At 37.3% G+C, this 25,852-nt stretch overlaps 1 protein-coding gene across 1 annotated transcript in view; it reads right to left on the bottom strand.

Annotated features, from left to right (window-relative positions):
- KIF13B (kinesin family member 13B) overlaps positions 1 to 25,852 on the bottom strand; it is a 200,812-nt gene that overhangs the window by 12,518 nt on the left and 162,442 nt on the right. The window contains exons 36-37 of the mRNA XM_038573684.1: positions 21,837 to 21,948; positions 14,585 to 14,718 (exon numbers count right to left, since the gene is read on the bottom strand). Of these exons, the coding sequence (XP_038429612.1) occupies positions 14,585 to 14,718; positions 21,837 to 21,948 (246 nt within the window). The remainder of the gene's footprint in view (positions 1 to 14,584; positions 14,719 to 21,836; positions 21,949 to 25,852) is intronic.

Genomic DNA, 25,852 nt, shown 5'->3' with positions numbered 1-25,852 from the left:
CAACTGGCTGGGGAGGCTAGGGAAACAAAGATGATGCCCAGGAAGGATGAGTGACCAGAAGGAGGGTCACAGTGGTATCAGGAGAACCCGGATGCATGTGTGTGTGTACACCTGTGCATGTGCCTATGCGCCAGGGTGTGGGGACCCTGCATTCTGTGTTTACCAATGGCCTGTGATGAATTCAGGAATTTCATTAAGGAGACCAAAAATACCTACAAAGTGTACTGAAATCTTAAGTGTGCCATTTGTCCTTCACACCTAAGAGCTCAAATTTCCAAATGTGTATTGTTTGCATTTTAATGCTCTTTTACATATCCCCTGTGCAGGCAGTTGCCTCCTATTTCAGTAGCTCAAAACATTTCAGATCATAAGTTCATTAATCCTTACGACACATCTGGCAACTATTAATAAAAATGACTGCGAAGTATTTTGCAGCTATAAATATTAAGGAGAAGTCCCACGAGGCAAGCGAATATAAGTATAATTATCCACATCTCACACTACAGAAAGCAAGGCTCAGAGACAGTCACCTAATGGTTACAGGCATCCAGGCTGCCCAGTGAGTCAGTGACAGATGGAAAAGGACCAACTTCTCAAGCATCAGCTGAACCTGCAATCATGCTGTCTGCCGAGCATCACTAGAGCTAGGCAGATGAGTAGGTTACAAGAAGAGAACTGCTTAGAAGTATTTCAGGGAGAAGATGAGGGTCATTCTTGTATCACAGCCCATCATTTTTTTTTAAAGATTTTATTTACTTATTCATGAGAGACACAGAGAGAGAGGCAGAGACACAGGCAGAGGGAGAAGCAGGCTCCATGCAGGGAGCCTGATACAGGACTCGATCCCAGGATCCCAGGATCATGACCTGAGCCAAAGGCAGGCAGTCAACCACAGACCACCCAGGTGCCCCACAGCCCATCATTTTTAAATTCTGGTTTTCATATGTCACATGAATGAAGAAAACAGGGCAGATCAGCTCAGAATTTCAACTAGGCATATGAGTCATTGGGAGATCCTCCTGCCTAAAACATAAGGTTTTAACACCTTGGCAATACATAGACCCTCACCTCTCTGTGAGGCTGGACCCTCTCCTTGGCTTGTTATGCTAACCCCACTCTGAACTGATTACACTGCTTTGCCAGAGCATTCCTCGAGCTCTTCCTTTTCCCTAGGGAATCATGTTCTACCTGGTGAGCCCCTATTCATATCTGTCTTAGCTCGAGTGTGATCCACTTCCTGAAATTGCCTTCACCGTGCCAGCCCCAGACATACGTGTATTACAGCATCCAGAACATCACCCTATTTAGCTCTCCCAAGGGTAGAGTTTAGGGTTCATTCATCTCTGTATTCCTGTACATAAATGAATAACTTCATGTTTGTTGAACGAATAAATAGATATATTAAGTGAACAAATCAATTACTTAAGTGACATGAAGAAGACCAAATTGTACAGTTACAGAGAATTTGGGAAAGATAAGACATTCTGAAATTTGGGCATTTGGGTAGGTAGAGGGGAGAAATATTTTAAAGCAAAAAACAATCACTTCGTTCCAAGACTACTGAATTTTCTGATGCGTTTTTTTCTTGTTTGAAAATGAACCTCTCCTCATAATCACCCCTTACCCTGAATTGGATAAATTCTTAAATGTCATCTTCCAATGGGTTCTAAGCAAGTATAATCTTCTATGTCTTTTTTTAAAGATTTTGTTTCTTTATGTAATTTCTACACTGAACCTGGAGCTCAAACTTACAACCCCAAAAGCAAGAATCACACAGTCTACTGACTGAACCATCCAGGCACCCCCTTTTTGTACAATTCTAACCTATCATTTAAATCCAAGCATAAGAATATAAGATGTACAATTTACCTTTCCTACAAATAACCAGTAGACAACCTGGGATTTTCATGGTGCTAATGTGAGAAAAACATAATAAACAAAACCAAGAAAGGGGAGTCCATATAACCAAAATACTTCCTAATCTTTGAATATGTTCTGATAAAAGTTACAAACAATGGATAAAAACAGACACGTACAATTACCTAAAGATCAAGATTCAGCAATAACCTAATCAATATAAACATACTTTTTAAAGGTTATGTTAATCAGAGGCAGGGTGGTTAGACTGGAAGAAGGGGCACTGCAAAGTCACAGGAGGAAAGCTGGAGGAAACACCCGGCACTGGTCCAGAGACTGACACTTCAGTTGCCTGCGGGATCTGGCTCACACGAGCAGCTCCCCACTCACCAAGCAGCCTCAGGATTCACACTCTGGCTTTACAGGTGATCTGGTGAAGATCATGTTTTTATGATGACACCAGCACTTTTGTCCATCTGGAAATTATATTTCTTATTTTAAATAAGTAACTCAGCATTTTACCTGACCCATCAGTCATTTGTTCATGCAAACCTGGTCACCTCTGGGGTTGCACATCTGGAAGGTGGTAATCCAGCCCACATGCATTCTCTAAGCAATGCCTCCCAGAGAGGATGACAGGTGGCTGCCAGCTGGTCCCTGCCAGACACACTTTTACCCTACCTGCCACATGCCCCTTTCAATCAGTGACATCAAAGTATCAATGTGCCAGGCATGGGAAGGTGACTTAATTTTTCTGCCCAATATTACAATGCCTCATGAGGTTTTCTAAATAGACTTGAAGAGATTCAGGTTTTATCCTCTTCAAATCTGCCCTCCAAATTGCAGTCAGAAGAGCTTCCTGAAATGCAAATTCGATCACATCACTCTCCTGCTATAAAGCAGTCAATGATTCCCCATTGCCCACAGATAGTTTTTTTAAAAGATTTTATTGATTTATTTATTTATTTGAGAGACAGACAGAGAGAGGGGATGAGCACGGGGAGGGGCAGAGGGAGAGGGAAACGGGAAGGAGACTTCCCACTGAGTGCAGAGCCCAACATGGGCTGAGTCCCAGGTCCCCAAGATCATGACCCAAGCAGAAGTCAGACGCTAAACCAATTGAGCCACCCAGGCACCTCTACAGATAATTTTTTTAAGAAAGGAATGGGCAAGAAAAGAAAATACAGGGATGCCTGAGTGGCTCAGTCGGTTAAACATCTGCCTTTGGCTCAGGCCATGATCTCACGATCCTGGGATGGAGCCCCACATCGGGCTCCCTGCTTGGCAGAGAGCCTACTTCTCTCTTTCCGTCTGCTGTTCTCCCTGCTTGTTCTCTTTCTCTCTCTGTCAAATAAGTAAAATCTTAAAAAAAAACAACAACAAATAGGCCCTATTCTGTATTTCCATGTCTTGACCAGTCCCTTCCTCAAATACTTTAGACTCATTCATTCTACAATATAATCACTTGCATATTTCTAATCAGATCCAGTGAAATCTCTTAATATCACAATTGTGCATGCAACTTTGCTTCTTGAATATAAATCTCAGTATGCCACTCACTAGGCTCTGTAACCTGAGACAAGGTGCTTAATCTACCTGAGTCTCAGTTTCCTCAATATCTGAGTATCTAATATCACCCTCTAACTCTGTGCCATGGTGGCCACCAGCTCTATGTGCCTACTGACCACTTGAAATGCAGCCTATTTGACTGAGAAAGTGAAGTTTTTGCAACAAAAATTTAGTATGCAAATTAAGATGTGCTAGAAATGCAAAACTACACACTTAATTTCAAGAACTTTACAGGGAAAAAAGGGAAAATATCTCAGTAATTTTTTATATTGATTACAGATTGAAATGACAATATTATGATTATAACTAAGTAAATTATATTACTAAAATTAATTTGAGCTATTTCTTTTTACTTTTTTAAAGGCGCTTACCAGAAAATTTAAAATGTCATGTGTGGTTCACAAATTTCTACTGGACAGCACTGATCTAATTCAGCACCACTGTTGGGCTAATGCATGTAAAATCCTCGGCACACAGTAAACATTCAGCACATTTGTAAAATACTATGGTTTTCCTAATCACTGGAATGTTGTGGTGTTTTCCAAGATACTTCTAGCTTTGCTTACTATATAAGCCCAGTTTTAAACAATCAACAATTATATCTGATATAAAATATAAATCAAAAGATTTTATTTGTGTTATCAGCCCCCAAACCAGTCAGGATATAATACTGATATAATACTGAAATATTTTCTTTCAAATAAAGAACCTTAGATATTGTAAATTTACTCATTCACAAACATGTATCAGGTGCTGCTATATTCCAAAGACTGTGCTAACAGCTGGGGGGAATACAGTATGAACAAAACCTCACATAGAGTTCCTATGCTCCTCAGAAATAGGCACTCAGGGCCTAATATCTGATATTCCCATTTAAATTTAATTATAAAAAACAACTAAGAGGCCTATTTCTTTGATCAACAAGTAAACTATTTTATCAGTGGGTAAAAGTGAATAAGACCGTCAAAACAGACTTTTTATTTCACCATATTATTTATATATGTGTTAGTTCAACTTATTTGAGGTACTACATATAGAAAATATGAATATTTCTGGAGTTGTCAGAAAGGATTCTTATTTTTATGGAATCCAGTTTACTTTTTAAACTTCCATATGAGAATTGTTAATAGTCACTTAAATACTGATGTGAAAAGAACAACTTATGGGGCACCTGGGAGGCTCAGTCAGTTAAGCCTCTGCCTTTGGCTCAGGTCCTGGAATTGAGTCCTATGGGCTCCCTGCTCAGCAGGGAGTCTGCTTCTCCCTGTCCCTCTGCCTCCCCTCCAGTGCACGCATGCTCTCACTCTTCTTGCTTACTCTTTCTCAAGTAAATCTTTTTTTAAAGCTTTTTGTTTGTTTGTTTGTTTATTCATGAGAGACACACAGAGAGAGGCAGAGACATAGGCAGAGGGAGAAGCAAGCTTCCTGTGGGAACTCAAGTCCAGAACCCCAGGACTATGACCTGAGCCAAAGGTAGACACTCAACCACTAAGCCACGCAGGCATTCCTCAAGCAAATAAAATTTCAAAAAACAAACATTTTTTTTAAAAAAGAATGTAATTTCACTTTATTCAAAATAGTGGTTATTAGTTTTTCAAGTATCTATGAAGGATGTCTACTTAGAAGACAGAATATTTGTGAATCTTAAAAATCTTTGGTGCGCCTGAGGGTCAGTTAAGTGTCCGACTCTTGGTTTTGGCTCAGGTCATGATGTCAGGTTCATGAGATGGAGCCCCATGTCCGTGGGGCTCCATGCTGATCATGCAGCCTACTTGTAATCTTCTCTCTCTCTCTCCCCCTCTCCCCCACACCATCCCCCTTTCACACATTCTCTCTTAAGAAAAATAAATAAATAAATAGGGTCTAAATCTAGACTATTACCTGTATGGCATATCTAGTAAGTGAAGAATAGTTTTTACATTTTCAAATTACTGAAATAAAAGAATACTTGTGACATGAAAACACTATATGAAATTCAAATTTGGGGGTTATAAATAAAATTTTCTTTTTTTTTTAAAGATTTTATTTATTTATTCATAGAGACACAGCTAGAGAGAGAGAGGCAGAGACACAGGCAGAGGGAGAAGCAGGCTCCATGCAGGGAGCCCGATGTGGGACTCGATCCCGGGTCTCCAGGATCACGCCCTGAGCCTCAGGCGGCGCTAAACCGCTGCGCCACCCGGGCTGCCCTAAAATTTTCTTAAAATACATTCAGACTCACTTATTACAAGTACTATCTATGGCTAGTTTTGACAGGACTGCAAAGCCTCAAATAATACTATATGGCCCTTCACAAAAAAAAAAAAAAGTGAGCCAATCTCTAATCTAGAGACTCATACAAAAGTGCACAACAACAATTTCTGAATAAAGAGACTAAGGTCAGGGGATCCCTGGGTGGCTCAGCGATTTAGCGCCTGCCTTTGGCCCGGGGCATGATCCTGGAGTCCCGGGATTGAGTCCCACGTTGGGCTCCCTGCATGGAACCTGCTTTTTCCTCTGTCTGTGTCTCTGCCTCTCTCTCTCCCTGTGTTTCTCATGAATAAATAAATAAAATGTTTAAAAAAAAGAGAGAGAGAGACTAAGCTCTCTTCAACCAACTTCTGTACTGCCTCAGAAACTCTTATTTTCACTATTTAAACTCCTATATCTGATTGTGAAGACAACCCTGTCAACTCACTACCTGTCAAAACAGTATCCATACATTTCTGGCGTGAAGAGAGCAAAATGTTATGATTTGGGGAAACTATCAGTAGTAAAAGTGCCTAAGAATTCATCCCTAAAGCAACTGAATGGAAATCATTTGCCTTGAATTAAAAAATTAAAAAAAATATTTTGTACTCAAGAAAGCCTGTGCAAACTTGCCTGTTAACTCAAGAACAAGTAAATGTAGCATAACACATCCAAATATACTTATTATGTGTGGTTTACTTACAAAATTACAGGGGGAAAATGCTCATATACATTATTATTTTTTAAATATATTTTTAAAAGATTTTATTTATTTATTCATGAGAGACACAAAGAGAGAGGCAGAGACACAGGCAGAGGGAGAAGCAGGCTCCCCACAGGGAGCCCAACGCAGGACTCCATCCCAGGACCCTTGGATCACGACCTGAGCCAAAGGCAGACGCTCAACCACTGAGCAATCCAGGAGCTCCTTTTAAATTTTTTAAAGATGTATTTATTTAAAGATTTATTTATTTGAAGCAGAGTGAGTGCACATGTGCAAGGTGGAGGAGCAGAGGGAGAGGGAGAAGCAGATTCCCCTCTGAGCAAGAAACCCAATGCTGGGCTTGATCCCAGGACCCTGAGACCATGACCTGAGCCAAAGGCAGGGGCTTAACCCACTGAACCACCCAGGCACCCCCATATACATTATTTTAAAAATAACTGAACAATTAAGGAACACTGAAGACTAGAAAACAAGGCATAAATTCTTCTTTCTTATTTTAATTAGTTACGATGACGAACCATTGGTGATGATGACATAAGGATAACCATTTATATGGTTTGTTTTATCAAAGGAGTCCAAGTATGAGTAGCCCTAAAACACCATTTTTGTGCACAAGGGAAGAACTAGTAGTTGGTTTATTTTTTCCCATTTTATATATAGAAGGATCACAAACATGAAAGACAATATCACTAACTACATAGGCATCTTCTCAATCAGCATCAGAGAAGTGCAGAGTGCTGCTCTCGCCCCTCAAGTCTTTGTCCATCCTCTACAGTGGAAGCAGTGTTGAAAATGGAGAAAAATATCCCTGTGGTTGACAAGACAGTCCCCAGTGAAGTGCAGGACACTGAAAAGGGATAGGCCGTAACACAAACATAGGCTAGAAATGTGACCGTGCTTTTGATGGTGGAAGTTAAACTGAATATTATTAACTCTTTAATTCTCTAGATGAACCAAAGATACCATTTGGAGTCCTACGGTTTGAAGTACATAAATAGCTTCATCTGAACACAAACTTCTAGATACATGAAAAAAGCTATTATGCCAAATTAATTCAATCTAACTAATTAGAGAGCAGGAAGTTCTTTCAATTATTTTATGTGCTGTCTGAGAAACACACTTGAATATGAGTAGAGATTTCATTAATTGCAGTTCATTATTTTCCAGATTAGTTACTAAACTTGCATCAGAAGGTCAAAGACTGCAATTTTGTCAGCTGCCACCTCTTTCAGTGCAGAGTCTTTGCATTTCTGGAATTTAGAAATCGATTACAAACAAAAACAAATTCCCATAAAAATGAGAAACATAAGTCTTCATGAAGATGTTCAAACCAAGATGTTTTATAAAATATATGAATCTTTGTTTTTAAATCTTCAGAATAAACTAATTTCTACCCTATGCAGAAAGATCCACAGATCTTTTCAAATATTGAAATAGAATGCCAAAAAATAATAGCATCTTGTTCTGAAAAGCTGCTGACTCCAAAGAACAAGTTAATAAACATTAATCTTTTCGTTAGAGTTTCACCATGGATATATGTTTGTATCTTTCCATGAGGGGAGGGTATCGAACACTCTTGTTTGAAAATGTCAAGGACACACTGATTAAAAGTACTTTTTTGAGAATCATCCCCCCTTCATTACACAACTGCTGCTTCTCTTCTACCTAACATTGGAAACATAGCAATGACTGGTAGAAAGAGGTCCTATCCCATTCCTCAGTTCTTACCTGAACTATTTTTATTTCCTCAAAATCTTATTTTTAAAAAACAGAAGTGACAGAAATTCCACAGCGTTCCTTTTTTTTAAGAGAGCACCCTGCTATCTCTAAATCACCCTACTTATTCACAGCTGCTACCATTCTCTTTGTTAATTTCATCTCTGTCATTCTACGCCTTCCACCCCCTGCTGTAGCGAGCCATCCTTACACAGTTCTCCCCGCCTTGGCGCTGCCGTCCCTTGAATGCTCATACAGTCAGCTCTCTTAGTCATTGTTTGGTCAAGCTATAAATAACTCCTTTAATCCTTCCTCATAAATCATTTCTGACGTTATCCCCTGAAATAATTCCAATTGGTCAATGGATTTCCCGTAGTAACATATCCCGAACCAAGTGCAGTAATCTAAGTGTGGTCTAATAATGCCAAGGGTGGCATTCAGGTGAGTCCATGGGGGTTTCTTCAATATTGTGACTATTTCAGAGGACTTTAAGCCTCCAAACTAAACTGGGACAGAAATACAGAAAAGGAAGAAGTTTTAATATCTTTCATCATAGTTCGATGGGAAATGGAGAGAGAAATAGCTTTCCAAATGATAAAAAGAGAAAGTTGAGGGTGGGGTAGAAATAAAAGAATGTGCTACCATACATGGTCTATTTGGTTACCATGTATTGTTTCTGTTGATTCTCAAACCATGTGGGGGGGGGTTGTTTTTGTTTTTCGTGCTGTTAAACATTACATATCTTCTGCAAGGTTACTATCCATTTATTATCTCTGAGTCTTATGCAATATTAATCTCATATTTATTCTTTCCCATACTGTAAAATTGATCCAGATTCCTTTTAGGCATATGCCCTGATTTCTATTTTTCCTGGGTTCTGTCTTTAATGTTATTCTATAACACATAGTTTTTTTAGTCTGGTATTGATTATTTAATGACTATTCATATAGGCCACTGAAATGAGTGCATTAACAAAGCACTAGCAGCAAACAAAACATGGAATTAAAATAGAAAGCAAACTTCACAATATTTGTGTATTTCTTTACACTACTGGTAAGTCATACCATTAGATACCTCACACAGAGCTATGGCAAAGCCAGGTAGTGAACATATAGTCTAGGAATGTTGGTCAGCCTGAATGTGCTTTAGGCTTACAAGACTGGTGATACAGAGAAAGGCCAAGACATGGTGTTCCTTTATTTCCATAATGTATCTAACAAAGTCTCCCATGGTCTCTTTGGTAGAAAGAGGAAGAACTGTGGATTGGAGGTGGCAGTTAATGAAAATACAGAACTAAAACATCCTGTGACTTGAGGAGTGATCCTGAGTTGCCTATGACAAGGTCCTCCTCTCTCATGCCCTCTATTGTTCAATATTCTGTTTATGACCCAAGTGCAGACAGACTATGCCCTTAAAAAGTTTGCAGATGATAGCTAGAACACATGTATTTTTTTAAATAATTACTCAAGAAATATCTTGACATTCTAAGAACATTAGAACAAAATTAAGATGAAAAATTTTAAAAATGGATCTAAAGTTTCTTATTTAAGTTTTTTTTTTAATTTTTTTTAAGTATTTTTACACACTGATTAAACAACATAATAAAAAAGGAGAACTGCATTGCCAAGAGTGTAAACAAATAAACAAGCAAACAAAAAAGGGAATGCTAACTGTCCAGAAGCACAAGCTAATACTGGCCTGTAAAAGAAAGTACAATTTATATGCTACTTTGGTAGAAGTATGTCATTTAGAAAAGAAAGATCATAATTGCACCATTTTCAAGTGTGGGCTTGAATATACTTCTGAGCTTCCCACTTGAAGTAAGACCCAGACAAGTCAACTGAAGAATGATGAAGCATTTATTATCTGAGATACAGTGGGCTAATCTATAGCTGTTAAGTCTAGAGAAAACCTCCTCTTCCCTCCTCCTAACTCCTGGGTAATAGCAGAGGAAACTCTGAGGCAAAGACCGGTTGGAAATAAGCTGATCTTTTTCCTGGAGGAGTTGGAGGTTCCACAAGAAGGGGCAGGGTAGATCATCAAAAAAAAGTAAGACTCTCAGGCTTAGGTATCAAATCTGATTTCCAACTAAATGGGATGGCATTATAGTAAAGACTACTATTTTAAAAAAAAAAATTGGAGGGGGCACTAAAAAATCTAACTAATACAGCATTGTTCTTATTGCTGTTATTTTGAAATCCCATTGGCACTACAATGCTCCATTTCCAAGGATGAAACACCATTCAGATGGCAACGACTTTAAAGTATATTTAAAGTGGCTCTAGTAAGGGAAACTTCTATTTAACAATGTCATTTAAAATTATAATTTACTGCTCTTAGAGCTTTACCAGAAATAGTTAATATAAGTTAGATGAACACAAGCATCTTTGGTCAACTAAATCCTAATGATAAGCTTAAGTTGTCCTCTCCTTTAGGAATAGTTCTTTATAAAGGAACTTCTATCAATCCAGGAAAGAAAGTTCATAATTATGTCTTGATATCGCAAGTGCCCCCTCAGATGTGATTCTCTCACCTGTAAACATTCTTTATACCGCTGGATGACACTGATACAAATAAACTATCTAATATTATAATCTGAATATATGTCAATGGTCAACCAATACACATTTCATATCAACTATGCCCCTGCCCTCAAGGATTACATTCTAGAGAGGAGTTAAGCAATAAACATATAACATAATAACATCCAATGAAAAGATTAAATATGGTAGTAGTGTACTGATGTGATGGAAGCTGTTGTTTTAATTTAATTGGTGGAGGCCACTCTAAATGCAAATGTACTTCCTTAAACTGGCCTATCCTGGGAACCCTGGGTGGCGCAGCGGTTTAGCGCCTGCCTTTGGCCCAGGGCGCGATCCTGGAGACCCGGGATCGAATCCCACGTCGGGCTCCTGGTGCATGGAGCCTGCTTCTCCCTCTGCCTGTGTCTCTGCCTCTCTCTCTCTCTCTCTGTGTGTGACTATCATAAATAAATTTAAAAAAATTTAAAAAAATAAAAAAAAAAATGGCCTATCCTGACTATTCTAAATAGTAGATCACTCTACTAGAGATCTAGCAATCATGCAATGACTCTGGCAAAGAGTATTCCAAGTAGAAGGAAAGGCAAATGCAAAAAATTCTTCAGATCAAAATGAACTTCATGTGTTCATGAGATAAGAAAGAGGGGTGCCTGGGTGGCGCAATTAGGCAACTGCTTTCAGCTCAGGTCATAATCTTAGCATCCTAGGATCAAGCCTCACCTCAGCCTCCCTGCTTAATGGGGAGTTGGCTTCTCCCTGTCCCTCTGGCCCTCCTCCCTGTCCCCTGCTCATGTGCTCTCTCTCAAATGAATAAGAAAGGAAGGCAGGAAGGAAGGAAAGAAAAACAAAGAAAGAAAAGGCCAAAATGGCTTAGTATGGTGAACAAAGAAGAAATAAAGGGCATAAAGATGAAAGGTCAGGGGATCAGATCATATAAGACAATGGAAGGCACAGCAAGGAATTTAGATTTTATTCACTTTCTTTTTTTTTTTTTTTTAAGATTTTATTCATTTATTCATGAGAGACACAAAGAGAGAGGCAGAGACACAGGCAGAGAGAGAAGCAGGCTCCTCACAGGGAGTGGTGGGACTCGATCCCCACACGGGGATCACGCCCTGAGCTGAAGGCAGATGCTCAACCACTGAGCCATCCAGGTGTCCCGATTTTATTCACTTTTAGTGAGAAGCAGTGGAAGATTTCAAGCCATGAACTAAAGTAAGACTTTGGAAGGCCACTTAGGCTACTTTGTGAATAAAAGACTTCATGAGGCAAAGAGTGTCAGACAGACCTGTATGTAGGCTGCTGCAATCATCTGGACAAGAGACTACGGTGGCATGAATGACTGATGAGAAATGGAGATGACCAGGAGTTGCTGGATTGGAATCAGTACCTACGAAATCTTACTGATGGACTCTTTGTGAGGGATGAGCAACTAGGTGGACATCTGTGCTATATACTGAGATGGGCATGTATTTTTAAGTCTTCTGTGTGTTGAGAGTAAACAGACTTGTGAGCTGAAACCAAGAGTAATGTTCTGGACTGGTAAAATGTGAATGCCTAATTGATTTAGAAGTGGGAAAGCTTAATGGGCAGTTAGCTCCATGAGGCCAGAGCTCAGGGGCAAAGTCAGCGCTGGAGATAGAAATATGAACATTGTCAATACATAAATAGTTAAAGCCATGGAACTGAATGAGATGGCCCATGGAGAGAAGGTCCAGGATGGAGCTCTGGGCCCCTGAATGTTACCAGCCTGATGGAATAAATGGTCCCCAAAAAGGCAATTGAGAAAGACTGAGCGGTCAGCAGGAGAGAAACCAGGCAAATGTCACCACGCTGAAGCCTAGAGATGAGTGTTTCAAGTATGATGCCATGTCAGAGGACACTGGAACGGTGCAGGCAAGATGCAGCTCCCTGGTGCCCTTCAGGAAAGGCCCATCAGTGGAGTGGAGTGGGGGTTTCACAACCAACTGGACCATTTAGCTCCACCATTGGTGTCTTCATTAGGACCAGTTTTGTATCTATATTTTCATTTATTTATGAAATATGAAATATTTGGGGTAACTTTCTAATATTTTTGCTCACATATGCTCAAACAAAGTAAACTGAATGGACAAATATTGTGCAAGAGATCTTCAAAATATCTCATGATCACCTTTCTTAAACTGGACATTACAAAATGCAGCTATTTGCCATCACTACGTTTCTTTTTTTTTTTTTTTTTTTTTTATTTTTATTTATGATAGTCACAGAGAGAGAGAGAGAGAGAGAGAGAGAGGCAGAGACACAGGCAGAGGGAGAAGCAGGCTCCATGCACCGGGAGCCCGACGTGGGATTCGATCCCGGGTCTCCAGGATCGCGCCCTGGGCCAAAGGCAGGGGCCAAACCGCTGCGCCACCCAGGGATCCCCATCACTACGTTTCTAACACATGACTGTACCTCTCATATCCAGAAGAACCAATCAATTACTCGCAAACAGTAAAAATAATTTACTGTAGCAAGTGATCTGACTTGCCATATCAAAAATTCAATGCAGCTTTTACAAACTAACTATAACTATGGTAGTCTGATTCAGTAACTTCTAATGCCATACCAACTTCCTTTAACTTCTACAACTCTGTCTTCACCAAAGAGTGACTGAAAGAGTACTTATTAAACTTTACATCTTGGTAAAAATCACCTTGGATGCTTATAAATACAGATTACAAAGGCACCCCTACATGGAGTCTGGGTTATAAGGTAAGGCGGTTATTGTTGTTTTAAAAGTTACCTTTCTTAAAAAGCTACCATGGAAATTCTGACACAGAGAGTCCATGCATCATACATTATAAAACAATGATGTAGAAGTTTAGGACAAAATAACATATACAACAGCAAATCCTTGGAAAAATCATTTTTACCTAAACCCCAACTGAGTATTAGACTAGTTATTTCTTTTAGCTCTCGTGGTCATAGATTCTTTGGTAACTGTCAAGCATCCCTATGTGCTTAAAGTTAGTTCAAACATCCAAAATCATGACGTTTATTTTTTTCATACACTATGTGTACACATCTGCTTAAGTACATATTTATACAATGCTAGATATAAAAAATTATATATCTGTACAGCAGCCTTACAAAACTAATACCACTATCCTTGAATATGCCTTCATAAACTCAGAAAATTCTTTTAAATAGTTAAGGTCTAGGACAAGGATTCACCTGCATTTCTGCAACTTGAATGTTTTAAGTGAATGTGGATAAGCTAATGTCAAAAGACCTACTTCAAAAACTGAACTTGCACTGTATGTGTTTTTGAAGGAGTATAAATAAATCCTCATTTATCATTTTCTGCTGAATTCACACCTATATAAGGCTGGAAATTACATTTCCAACAGGCTTCCCATTCACCCTTGCATAAGAGCAGTTTCCTGATTATGTGGAAAACTCTAAGATTTTCTCTAAAACTTATTTGAAGGTTGGGTAGAGAGTTTCAAGAAAAAGGAGAAATAAGACAAGTGATCACATTTAATATTTTAAATGAAGGAACAGGTAAACCACGGCAGAGGGAAAAGAGGTGGAGACGGAAGGACAGTGATGATATAAAATTGTTTGAAATAAGAAATGAAATCAAGAATTAAAAATAGAATTACATTTTCTGTTTGGCAATACACAAACAACCCTAAGTGCACTTCATAAATTTTACTATTGTTGCTCTAAGTAATATTACCATAAATCACATTAGCAGTGTGCTCGGCATTTTTTAAAAGCAAAAAGGATTGAGATTGTCAATAAGTTTCAACAGCTCTGTTACCTCGGAGAAGAGTAGAGGAGAAATGATCACAAGCTTTTACTAGGCCTAAAAGCCCAGTTCCATCCATGCCATCCATCTCCCTCTAGCATCTGTGCACTAGAGAGCATCGTTCCACCGGGAAGTAGAAAATGTTCACAGTTCCTTTCCTGATGCTTTTACCTGATGTGCAAGGGGAGAAGGCTGTTTGCCCCTTTTCTCATCGCGGACAGGAAAGAGAGACTTCAAGAGCTTTGGCATCTGTGGCACAAAGGATTTTACTGGATTCAGGTAGGAGGCCGCTAGGCTACTAAGTCCTGTCAATAATACAGAAAGGGAAAGAAGTTAAGGGTAAACAACAATGTAGACATTTTCTTTCCTACAAATTTGCCAAGTTTCATTTGTAGTGAACCTAATAACATCAATTCTTAAAAAGTATCCTTAAAAAATATTAGAAAAACATCATATTATTATAGCTATCCTCAACCACAATGTTGTTTCCTTTTTCCAATTAAATAACAGCAATGAGGGTATTTCTAAAACATCCAATATCCAATGTTTCTATTAGTGTCTGAAGGGTAATCCAATCCCAGTCCTTGTCACTAATTGGTTCATGTGCTAACTTCTGCCCTAGAATAAGACGGGTTTTTTTCATTTTTAAATCATATAGCTAATGACACACATGTATTGTTCTTTATCTAGACTTTAACCTCTTTGAAGTCAGGGACTGTGTTTTCTCCAACTTTAGCTTCTCATATCTACTTACTGAATAAAGATGATGAAATGGACCTTTTGTTGTTTTGTTTTGTTTTTATATTTTTCTTTTTTTTTAAAGATTTATTTATTTGACAGAGAGAGAGAGCACAGAAGCAGGGGGAGGAGCAAAGGGAGAGGGAGAAGCAGGCTCCTCACTAAGCAGGGAGCCTAATGTGGGTCTCCATCCCAAGACCTTGGGATCATGACCTGAGCCAAAGGCAGATGCTTACCCGACTGTGCCACCCAGGAGCCCTGAAATGGACCTTTTGAAAAGAGGGTGATGTCTGGGCTGTTTTCACAAGAAAGAGATCAAAGTTCTGAACCAACCATGTTCTTACCTACTCTAAATTACCAAAGGCTAGGAGCAGTCATGCAGACAATGCCTATGATATAAGATTTGTTTCCCCTTAGTGAATAAAACTAAATTTTTAGGAGAATGTAATCTAACTCATAAATGATAAAACACTATATCCACATAACACTTTTAAAAGAACAAGCAAGTCAACCTGAGGAATTTGTATGTGAACAGAAGCACTGAACAGAAGCACACAAGCATCCACATACATGCCTCTATCCCACACTGACCCCTGAAATGACTCCAAGCTTATTGGTAATACACTTGGTATATGGACCCATACAGTTCCAAGGTTTGTACATTTTATATAAGGTAGTATAATATTAACTCTAAGTAGACAGTGAAAGGATGAAAGTATTTTATAATCATGAGAGCCATCACTAAAAACCTAAGGCAAAGAGATAAATGCCAAGAGATATGTTAAAACTGAGTCAAAAAGTCAAATAATTTACAAGGCAAAAATAGGAAAGAGAAAAACAAAACAGAGAAAATAAGTTTGAGATGAATAAAGAGCCAGAAGAACATAATCATCTAAATGCTAAAAGAAAAAAATAGGGACAATCTAGAGTTCTCTATAGAATAAATTAACATTCTACACTGAGGATGACCCCTAATTAAATAAAGATCTAGCCAATAATCAATCAAATGCTGCATATATCACAAAGAGAGACAATCAGATATGATGTGTCTCCTGAGATAAATACACAAAACTACTCTTTCATTTATTCTACTTCCCAGCCCTCCCTCAAACTGGCCTGAATCTGTTCAAGACCATAGAACTAACTACCAATTCACAGGAAATAAGGTAGACAGAAAACCATGTTTTAAAAACCTCATTGGGAAGGAACCAGCGAAAGTAAGAATACAGAGGGACTACTGTACAAAGACTTGGTCTCTTCAATATATATAATGCTTGGGGGAAAAAGAGAAGAACATAAATATTAAACTTTAACTCAAGATACATATCAACCCATCACAATATATGAACCTTACACTTAGATTTTTCATTCAAAATAACTAAAAATATTTTTGATCCAACTAGAGAAATATAAACACTGACTAGATATTTGATGATATCTAGGACTTTTTTTTCAAGTTTTCTTAAGAGTGAAATGTTATTGGGGGTATTGCTTTAGAGATACATGTACAAATATTTACAGATGAAATGATATCTGAGGTTTGCTTCAAATTAATCATTAGAGAATGTAGAGAAGTAGCAGGAATAGAGATAAATCAGATTGGTGATGAACAGATCATTCTGAAGCTGGAGAGGGGTACATAAGGGCACATTGTATTACTCTTCTACTCTTGTTATGTTTGATATATATACCATAAATACCATAGTAAAAGGATTCTTCAGAGTGAGAGCAAAATAAAAACTTCAACATATGAAAGAAAGGGTCTGTCACTAATAGACAACTGCTAAATGCACTGATAATGGGTATAATTCACAAAAAAGAAACTAAACTTAGAACAAAGTAAGATGCAAGAAGCAATGATGTGAGCAAAGCAAACTCATAAATATGTAAATCAAGTAAGCATTAACTAAAAATTTTTAAATTTAATCTTTAAAAATTATTATTATTTTTTAAGTAGGCTCCATGCCAGTGTGCAGCCCAACATGGGACCTGAACTCACAACCCTAAGATCAAGACCTGAGCTGAGATTAAGAGTCGGATGCTTAACTGAATGAGCTCTACCAGGCACCCCTATTACAATTTTTTTAAATATTTTATTTATTTATTTATTTATTTATTTATTTGAATGAAAGAAGAGTGAGAAGGAGAGAGAATCTGAAGCAGACTTCATGCTAAGCACAGAGCCCTACATGGGCTCAATCCCATGACCATAAGATCATGCGCCAGGCCAAAACCAAGAGTCAGACACTTAATTGACTGAGCCATCCAGGCACCCCACAATTTTTTTTTACAACAAATTTGAGGCATCTGAGTAGATAGTTGGTTAAGCTTCTGACCATGATCTTGGCTTAGTTCATGATCTCAGGGTCGTGAGATGGAGCCCTACATGGGGCTCCATGCTAGGCATGGAGTCTGCTTAAGATTCTCTCTTGCCCTTTGCCCCTCCTCCTGTCCATTGGCACACACACATGCATGCTCTCAAAAAAAAAAAAAAAAAAAATTACAGAACTTTAAAACAAGATGGTACTCTATGACCTAGTAATTTTATTCCTAAGTATTAACTCAAGAGAAATGTTCACAAAAATGACTTGTACAAGAACAAACTTTATTCACATTAGCCAAAAACTGGGAAACAAACCAAATGTCCACAAACAGAAGAACTAATTAAAAATTATGATAAATTCAACTGTGAAAGTGAAGTTATTCTCAACAATAAAAAATAAATTACTAAAGGATGCAACAGTATGGAGACATGAACAGAAATGATGAATAAAAGAAGCTAAACATAAAAAGAGTATATAATGTTAAGACTCCATTTATATGAAATTGTAAAACAGGCAAAACTAACCTGAAAGCATAAAAATCAGAATATTGGTTGATTGTGGAGAGTAACTAGAGTCATATAAATCTTGTATATCTTAATTGGGGTATAAGTTACACAGGTAAATACAATGGTCAAAACTCATTAAATTGGACCCATAGTCAAGAAAAAAGCAGTCAAGAAAAACAGACCATGAAATGGTCCAGATACTGGAAAACCTTAAAGCAGCTTTTGTACACAGGTCCAAGGAAGTAAAGAAGAATCTGATCTTAACAAACATACAGGTAAAGAATATCAGCAGAGAAATTGAAACTTAAAAAAAAAAAAAAAAGTGGAAATTCTAGAACTAAAAAGGATAATCAATGAAATAAAATATTTTCTGGATGTGCTTAAAAGAAGGTTGGAAATGGCAGGTAAATTACGTAACCAGAAGAAATAAGAGTAAGATTAAAAGATGAAAAATACATTTCTTTAAAAAATAGAGCTTCTGTGACCAGTAGGGTAATATTAAGCAATCTAACATATGTGTAATTTGATTCTCAAATGGAGAAAGTGGAGAAAGAAGAAATGGTTAGGGGGAATAATTTAATGAAGTAATAGCTGAACATTTTCTTAAATTTGTTGAAAACTTCAACTTACAGATCCAAGAACATCAATGAAACGCAAGCAAGATAAGTACAAAGAAAACCATACCTAAGTATATCATAATCCAACTGCTGAAAACAAAGATAGAGGAGCACTTGGGTGGCTCACTGGTTGAGCATCCACCTTTGGCTCAAGTTGCAATCCCGGGGTCCTGGGATCAAGTCCCACCTCAAGCTCCCTGGAGGGAGCCTGCTTCTCCCTCTGCCTACGTCTCTGCCTCTCTCTCGCTCTCTCTGTCTCTCATGGATAAATAAACAAAATCTTTAAAAATAAATAAATTAAAAAATATAAAAATAAATAAATAAACAAACAAACAAAATTAGAAGAAAAAAAACGAACTAGAGAAAACTATGAAAGCAAACAACATAGCAGAGTAAACAGAGACATATTACATGTAGGGAAAAGAGACACAAATGATGACTGAGTCTCAGCAGAAAAGGAATCTAAAAGATAACATAACATCTTTGAAGTACTACTAGTGGAAAAATCCTTCCAAAAAAAGTGAAATCATAATCCCAAAAGGGGAGAGCATTCTTCTCCAAGATAACTGCACAATAAGAAATACTACAGGATATTCTTTGGGCTAAAGAGAAATGATATCCATAAATATAAGACTTCAGGAAGGACTGGATAGTGCCAGAAATAATAAATATGAAGAAAAACATAAAAGATTATCTATAGTCTCTTAATTTCCTTAAAAGACTGTGGCTGTTTTAAAGCAAAAAGAGGGGACACCTGAGTGGCTCAGCGGTTGAGTGTCTGCCTTCAGCTCAGGGCGTGATCCTGGAGTTCCGGGATTGAGTCTCATATCGGGCTCCCTGAATGGAGCCTGCTTCTCTCTCTGCCTATGTCTCTGCTTCTCTCTCTGTGTGTCTTTCATGAATGAATGAATGAATGAATGAATGAATGAATGAATAAATAAATAAATAAATAAAATCTTTAGAAAAAATTAAAGCAAAAAGAGTAACATTGTAAAATGGGTACATAATGTCTGTAAAAGATATAACAACAATAATATAAAATAAGGGGGGTCTAGGAACAGGCAAATAGAATTATACTCTTACAAGATTCTTTTATTTGTGCAGTGGGAGGTGATATATTATTAATTCTAAGTAGACTATGATAAGTTAAGAACTCATACTACAGTCCTTGAGCAAAGACTTGAATAAACAAATACAGAAATATCAAAGAGCCAGAAATGTAAATAAAATTAAATACTAAAAAATATTTTTCAATTAACCCAAAAGAAAGCAAAAAAGAAGTTACAGTGGGGGAAAAAATAGAAAGGCCAAAGAGAAACCAACACTGATGAGGCAGACATAACAATAATGATATTACATGTAAAAGAACATGCCAGTTGAAAGACAGAAATTGATAGACCAGATAAAAAAGAAAAGTTAGACCTAACTATATGCTGTCTACAAGACAATCACTTTAATTTAAAGAAAAAATATAGGCCAAAATTTAAAAGGCTGAGAAAAATATACACTATTCAAACAATAAGCAAAAGACAGCTGATCAGTGGGGATCCCTGGGTGGCGCAGCAGTTTGGCGCCTGCCTTTGGCCCAGGGCGCAATCCTGGAGACCCGGGATTGAGTCCCACCTTGGGCTCCCAGTGCATGGAGCCTGCTTCTCCCTCTGCCTATGTCTCTGCCCCTCTCTCTCTCTCTCTCTCTTTGTGTGACTATCATAAATTAAAAAATAATAATAAAAAATAAAAAAAATATTTATAAAAAAAAAAGACAGCTGATCAGGAGAGACAGATTTCAAACAGGATTTCAGAGCTACAAAGAGGCAGTTCATAATGAAATCACTTAATGAAATGAATATCACTTTATCAGGAAAAAAATAACAATCCTAAATATGTATATACCCAACAGAGTTCCTAAAAGAATGATACAAAAACAGATATAATAAAGGGAAAAATAGGTAATTTTCATGATCATATTTGGAGATTTAACGCCTTCTGTCTCACTGATTGATGGAACAAATAGAAAAAAAAATCAGTAGAACAGAATATCTTGTTCAAATACAGATTTGAACAAGGTTATCAACCACCTTGACCTAATTGATATATACAGAACACTATGCCCCAAACAGAATAGTTTCTTTTCAAGCATGCATAGAATATTTACCAAGATAGAACATAGTCTCAAAAACATTCCAAAAGACTGAAATATTGAAGAGTCTTTCAGATTGTGATGAAATTAAATAAGCAATCAATTAATAAAAAGAAGTTCCTCCCCCTTTAGACATATGAAAATAAATTGACATGCTACCCAATAACCCATGGGTCAAAGAATAAATCAGAGGGAAATTAGAAAATATTCTGAATAAAAACGAAAGAACCACATTCTAAAATTTGTGAAATGCAGACAGAAATAGAAATCAATGAAACAAAACAAACAATAAAGAAAGAAAGACCAGATTTGACTCTGGGAGAAGACTGAGAGAATGAAAACCTATCTCAAAAGTATTCATGAAAACCAGAAAGAAAACAAAAATTATCAAAAAATTTTTAAAAAGGAACATCACAACAGAGCCTATAAACATTAAAAGGGCAATAGGGAGCATTATAACATTTATTGAAATAAACATAAAAATTTAGATGAAACAAAATTTCCTGAAAAACATAACTTATAAAAACTGACTCATAAGAAAATACAATGAGTTAAATAACCCTATCTTAAAGAAATTGAAGCCATAATTTAAAAGCTTCCCAAGGAGAAAATTTCAGAACCAGAAAGTGTCAGTGGTGAATCCTGTCAAACATTTAAGGAAGTAATACAAAGTATATAAAATCTTTCAGGAACAAAGATAATAAGGAAATATTTCCCAAGTCATTTCATGATGCCAACATAACCATGACACCAAAACCAATCAAAGGCATTATTATGAGAAAAGACGAGTAGATATTTATCATAGAACACACACACACACACACACACACCAAAATCCTTTACGAAATACTAGCAAATAGAATCAAGCACATGTTAAGGATAAGACATTGTGATAAAGTGATATTTATCAGAAGGATACAATATAAATTCAACTTTCAAAAATCAATGTAACTCAACATGTTAAGACAAAAAAGGGAAAGAGTCAGATGACCATAACTAGCAGGTCAGTGGTTATGTGGTAGGAAATCCTGATTTAAACTATTTCTGGAAGATGCCCAAACTTCATGATGGTGGTTGACAAGTGAAAATATAACTTACCTGGGTCTGGGGAATGATTATTTGGGGGACTGTCAGGGAGGGATGGGGCAGCCGGAGCTATTCCTCTGGAAACTACAGTTTGTGATACATCCTGTTGACTTTCCCATCGACCCTGTTAAATAGGACAAAAGCAGTGTTTTTTATTCAAATAGAGCAGTTAACAGAAGAACCTAAAGATATTTAAGAAAAACCTGTCATCCATTATGAAAGCTTTATTCCCTTCACAAGATATGACAGGTTTGACTGTTTAAGTACCTATCTTCTTATACTTTTCATCATCAGAGTATTAATTTCCCAAATACTAAGAATACATAACACTGGGATAGTCCCTCCAGTTCAATTTCCAGTCTCCTCAGTTCTGTCCTAACATTCTTTCTATACATCATGTTGCTTCCCACAAAATATGGATATATGAAGACATTCCTTTTAAAATCCTCCCTTACGTTCTGTCTCATAGGCTGTTGCTGCTCGTCTACCTCAAGATACTGTCTCATTTCAGATTCTCAACTGAAATTGAGGAACAATCCTTACTAACACTGTGGGCCTCTTCTCCCTTCTCCAGGGTCTATCTTTCTATCCCATTCAAGTACTGCTCATGATAGTAAAAATTCTAGAACAGTATATTACCAAGGCTCTTATTTTCAACAGATTATATTAAAGGGAAGTTCCAGTTAAACACAAATCAAGTAATCACACTTCCCAATAATGGAAGTCTCTGGATTAACAAGTTTTACAGTACCCTCAACTTATTTTATAAAGTCCCATTAAAGAGATTTCACTGCATAATACAAGAACAATGCCAGCTGGGTGATGGATTCATCGACCAATCTAGAACGGGTGGTGAGCCACAAAAATGGTGATATCATCAAAGCACTTTTAACATCAGTCCCATCAGGTAAAGAAATAAACCCCAACCAAATGTTACAAACAAAACCGAGGTAATGGAGATGAGATGCAAATCTTCTAAAAGCTTCCCTCTTTGATCCTTTGATAATCACTCTGACTTCCTTTTCATCAGAATTAAATAACAGTATTTTATATTAGTTTAAGCTGGTATTCCACAGATGAGTGACCCTAACAACATTTGAGTTTTCCTTAGTAATCGCCTGCAAAGCGATTCAGTGCTCCTAATGATGGATGGAAGTGGAAAGGCCTCTACAGTTTCAGATATGTATTGGAAACCTATCCGCTTTTAGCAGCAACCTAAGTACTGATCATAAAATCAATAAACCTTAAGTGATCTGGATCCTGTTTACCTCTGAGAATGCCACTTTTCCCTAGGAACTCTCTCGGCACTTGATATATTAAAAAAAAAAACTATGATGTCTTAGCATTAGGAAGCCAGGAAACAAAACAGACATGAAGAGATGATTTGGGAAGCATGAACTCTGAAATACTTCACTGTAGGAGCATTTGTGTTACTATGAATCACACACTGATTTACATACGTTAGTGTTTTGTTAATGTCTTTTGCATTTAAACGTAATTGTCTGGGAAGCCCTAGCCTTGTGTTCTTTGGGACGTCACAATCAGGTAAGCTAAACACTAAGGTCAATACTCTTTGGAGCTTCTCAGAGGAAGAAGAGCTTCATGCTTTGCTTACAGCGTTAAGCTCATACAAGGTTGTTTTGAAGACAACTTACTTAATTTGAGAATAAATCCATTTTTCTTTTTTAGATTTTTCTTTCTTGTTTGGCAGCTGTGGCACTCTGTTCCTTAGGCAAGCTAAGTAGCTGATTTGAAGTCAGCACCTCAGCCATTTGGTGTATAATGGTCCAGTGACAAATAATGGAGGTGTCATCTCTTCCCCAAGGCGCACTCGGGGATCCACTAGCTTTTTGGGTAATATTTCCCAGTTGGCACTCCTAAACATAATGTGACTAACAAATCAGAATGGAAGCCATAACTTTTACTGTCTCAAATATACAAATATCTCAAGTGAGAACATTTGAAAGGATGCACGCAGTATACACATCCCTCCTTAGCCAGACTGCTATCCCTGTCGGATGATGAAAAATAGAAACACATTTCACTTCATCCATCCTACCTTAACCGTCATCTTAACCTTGAGGAATTTCACATGCTAACTGTTCCCAGGTCTCGCCAACCAAAGACCGGGACACAGAGTGTCTCAAATTGATCTTGAAAAGAACAGACTGCTTCAGAGGGAACAACAAATTTGGATGATAAACTGGGTACGATGCTCCTCCCTCTTCCTTCTGACACCCACAGATCTCTGGGGAAATATTTTACTGAAATCATTCACTTATGCTTTTTCTCCTATAGTACATGTCCATTCTCTCACCAGAAATGAAACCTGTGGTTCAGTGTCTAACTGCACACACACTGCCCCTCGGAGACAAGGCAATTAGTGTCTTTCCAATAAATTTTACATCCCTGGCTGTTCCAGAGTTATTTTCCCTTTACTGAAAGTTGGAGGTGGCAGAGGAAGGATGCATTCCAGTTAAACTTCAAAGGGAGATGAACTCAGGGCAGTGAATAAAAAGGACTTGGCCAAACACTGGATCTTTCTGCTCTTATGAGCTCAGTTCTCAAAGTGAGAAGAATATGGTATATATACATATAATGCCTGGAATCTGAAAAGATAAATCTGTGATTTCTTTCTAACATTCTGCATGTCTACCAAACTTCAGAAGCAGCCAAGATGAGGAAATACAAGAGGGAAAAGTCTGGCTTTGTTTTAAAGCCTTAAACTAGCTTCATACTTATTAGGGATTATTTGTGCTAACAGGCTGAATTCCAAAAAATAAAGCCCTATTCGAGATAGCAATTATTTGTAGCTGGCATCATATATAAAGACAAAATAGAACAGGGAGAAGCATGAGAGGCTCTCAGCTGACTTGAAAAGATGCTTTGGTCTTCCCCAGATACCTATAGTTCTCCTGTTACTATTCTTCCCAGACACAAATTCTTTGGGTTTTCCAAATTAAAAAAAAAAAAAAAAAAATTTAATTTTTTAATTAAAAAAAATTTTTAAAAAAAGGTCTGCTTTTGATCAAGAAAGTGTCAAAGAGGTAAAGAAAGAGAGGTGCCAGTTAAATCCCAGGTCCAAAGGTGGTTTCTAATACAACTAAAGTGACTCATATTTGGTTCCAGCCTTTACTTGCGCCACACTGAATAATTGCAGTTTTCAGGAATGTGATGCAGCCAAAACACACAAAAATCAGTTTTGTTAACTGAATATTCATTTAGGCTTTTGGATACTTTTAACTGCATCAAAAACTCCAATGAGAAGATGATAAGCACAGTATCTTACTAACTTACTAAAAAGTATAATTCCATCTAAAATGGCTTTAGAAATAACATTTTTAAGTTGACAGTGTTCCTTGTATTGCAAAAGGAACAGCCAATTTTTAAATGGAAAAACAAACAATCTGCTGAAATTAATTCTGCAGCTATGTCCATCTTGGTAGACTGGTCATAAAAAGCTTGCTAAGTTTTCATTATATCTATCTAAAAACTGCTTTATAATAATGATGAAATAAATATCCAGTAACAGTAAATAGCAACATCACTGCAATTATACACATTTTTTTTTTCATTTCTCAGTGCTCATCAAGATAAGTGCACTCTCAATCCTCTTTATCTATTTCACCCATTCCCCCAACCTACCTCCCTTTTGGCAACCACCAATGTGTTCTCTGTATTAAGAGTCTGGGTTTTGTAGTGGGGGGGGGGGTGTCTTTTTTTGTTTGTTTCTTAAATTCCACATATGAGTAAAATCCTATGGTATCTGTCTTTCTCTGACTTCGTTCACTTAGCACCATAACCTCTCAGTCCATCCATGTTGTCACAATGGTAAGATTTCATTATTTTTTATAGCTGAGTAATATTTCATTGTATATTATGTATGTGCTTGTGTGTGTATATGTCTTTGTGTGTGTGTGTGTGTGTTATACACACACCCTACCTCTTCTTTAACCTTTCACCTATTAACAGCCAGTTGGGTTGCTTCCATACTTCAGCTATTGTAAATAATGCAATAAACATAGGGG

The sequence above is a fragment of the Canis lupus genome, chromosome 25, assembly GCF_011100685.1.
Source record: "Canis lupus familiaris isolate Mischka breed German Shepherd chromosome 25, alternate assembly UU_Cfam_GSD_1.0, whole genome shotgun sequence".
In the NCBI taxonomy this organism is placed as follows: domain Eukaryota; kingdom Metazoa; phylum Chordata; class Mammalia; order Carnivora; family Canidae; genus Canis; species Canis lupus.
This window is presented reverse-complemented; position numbering and strand designations above follow the sequence as displayed.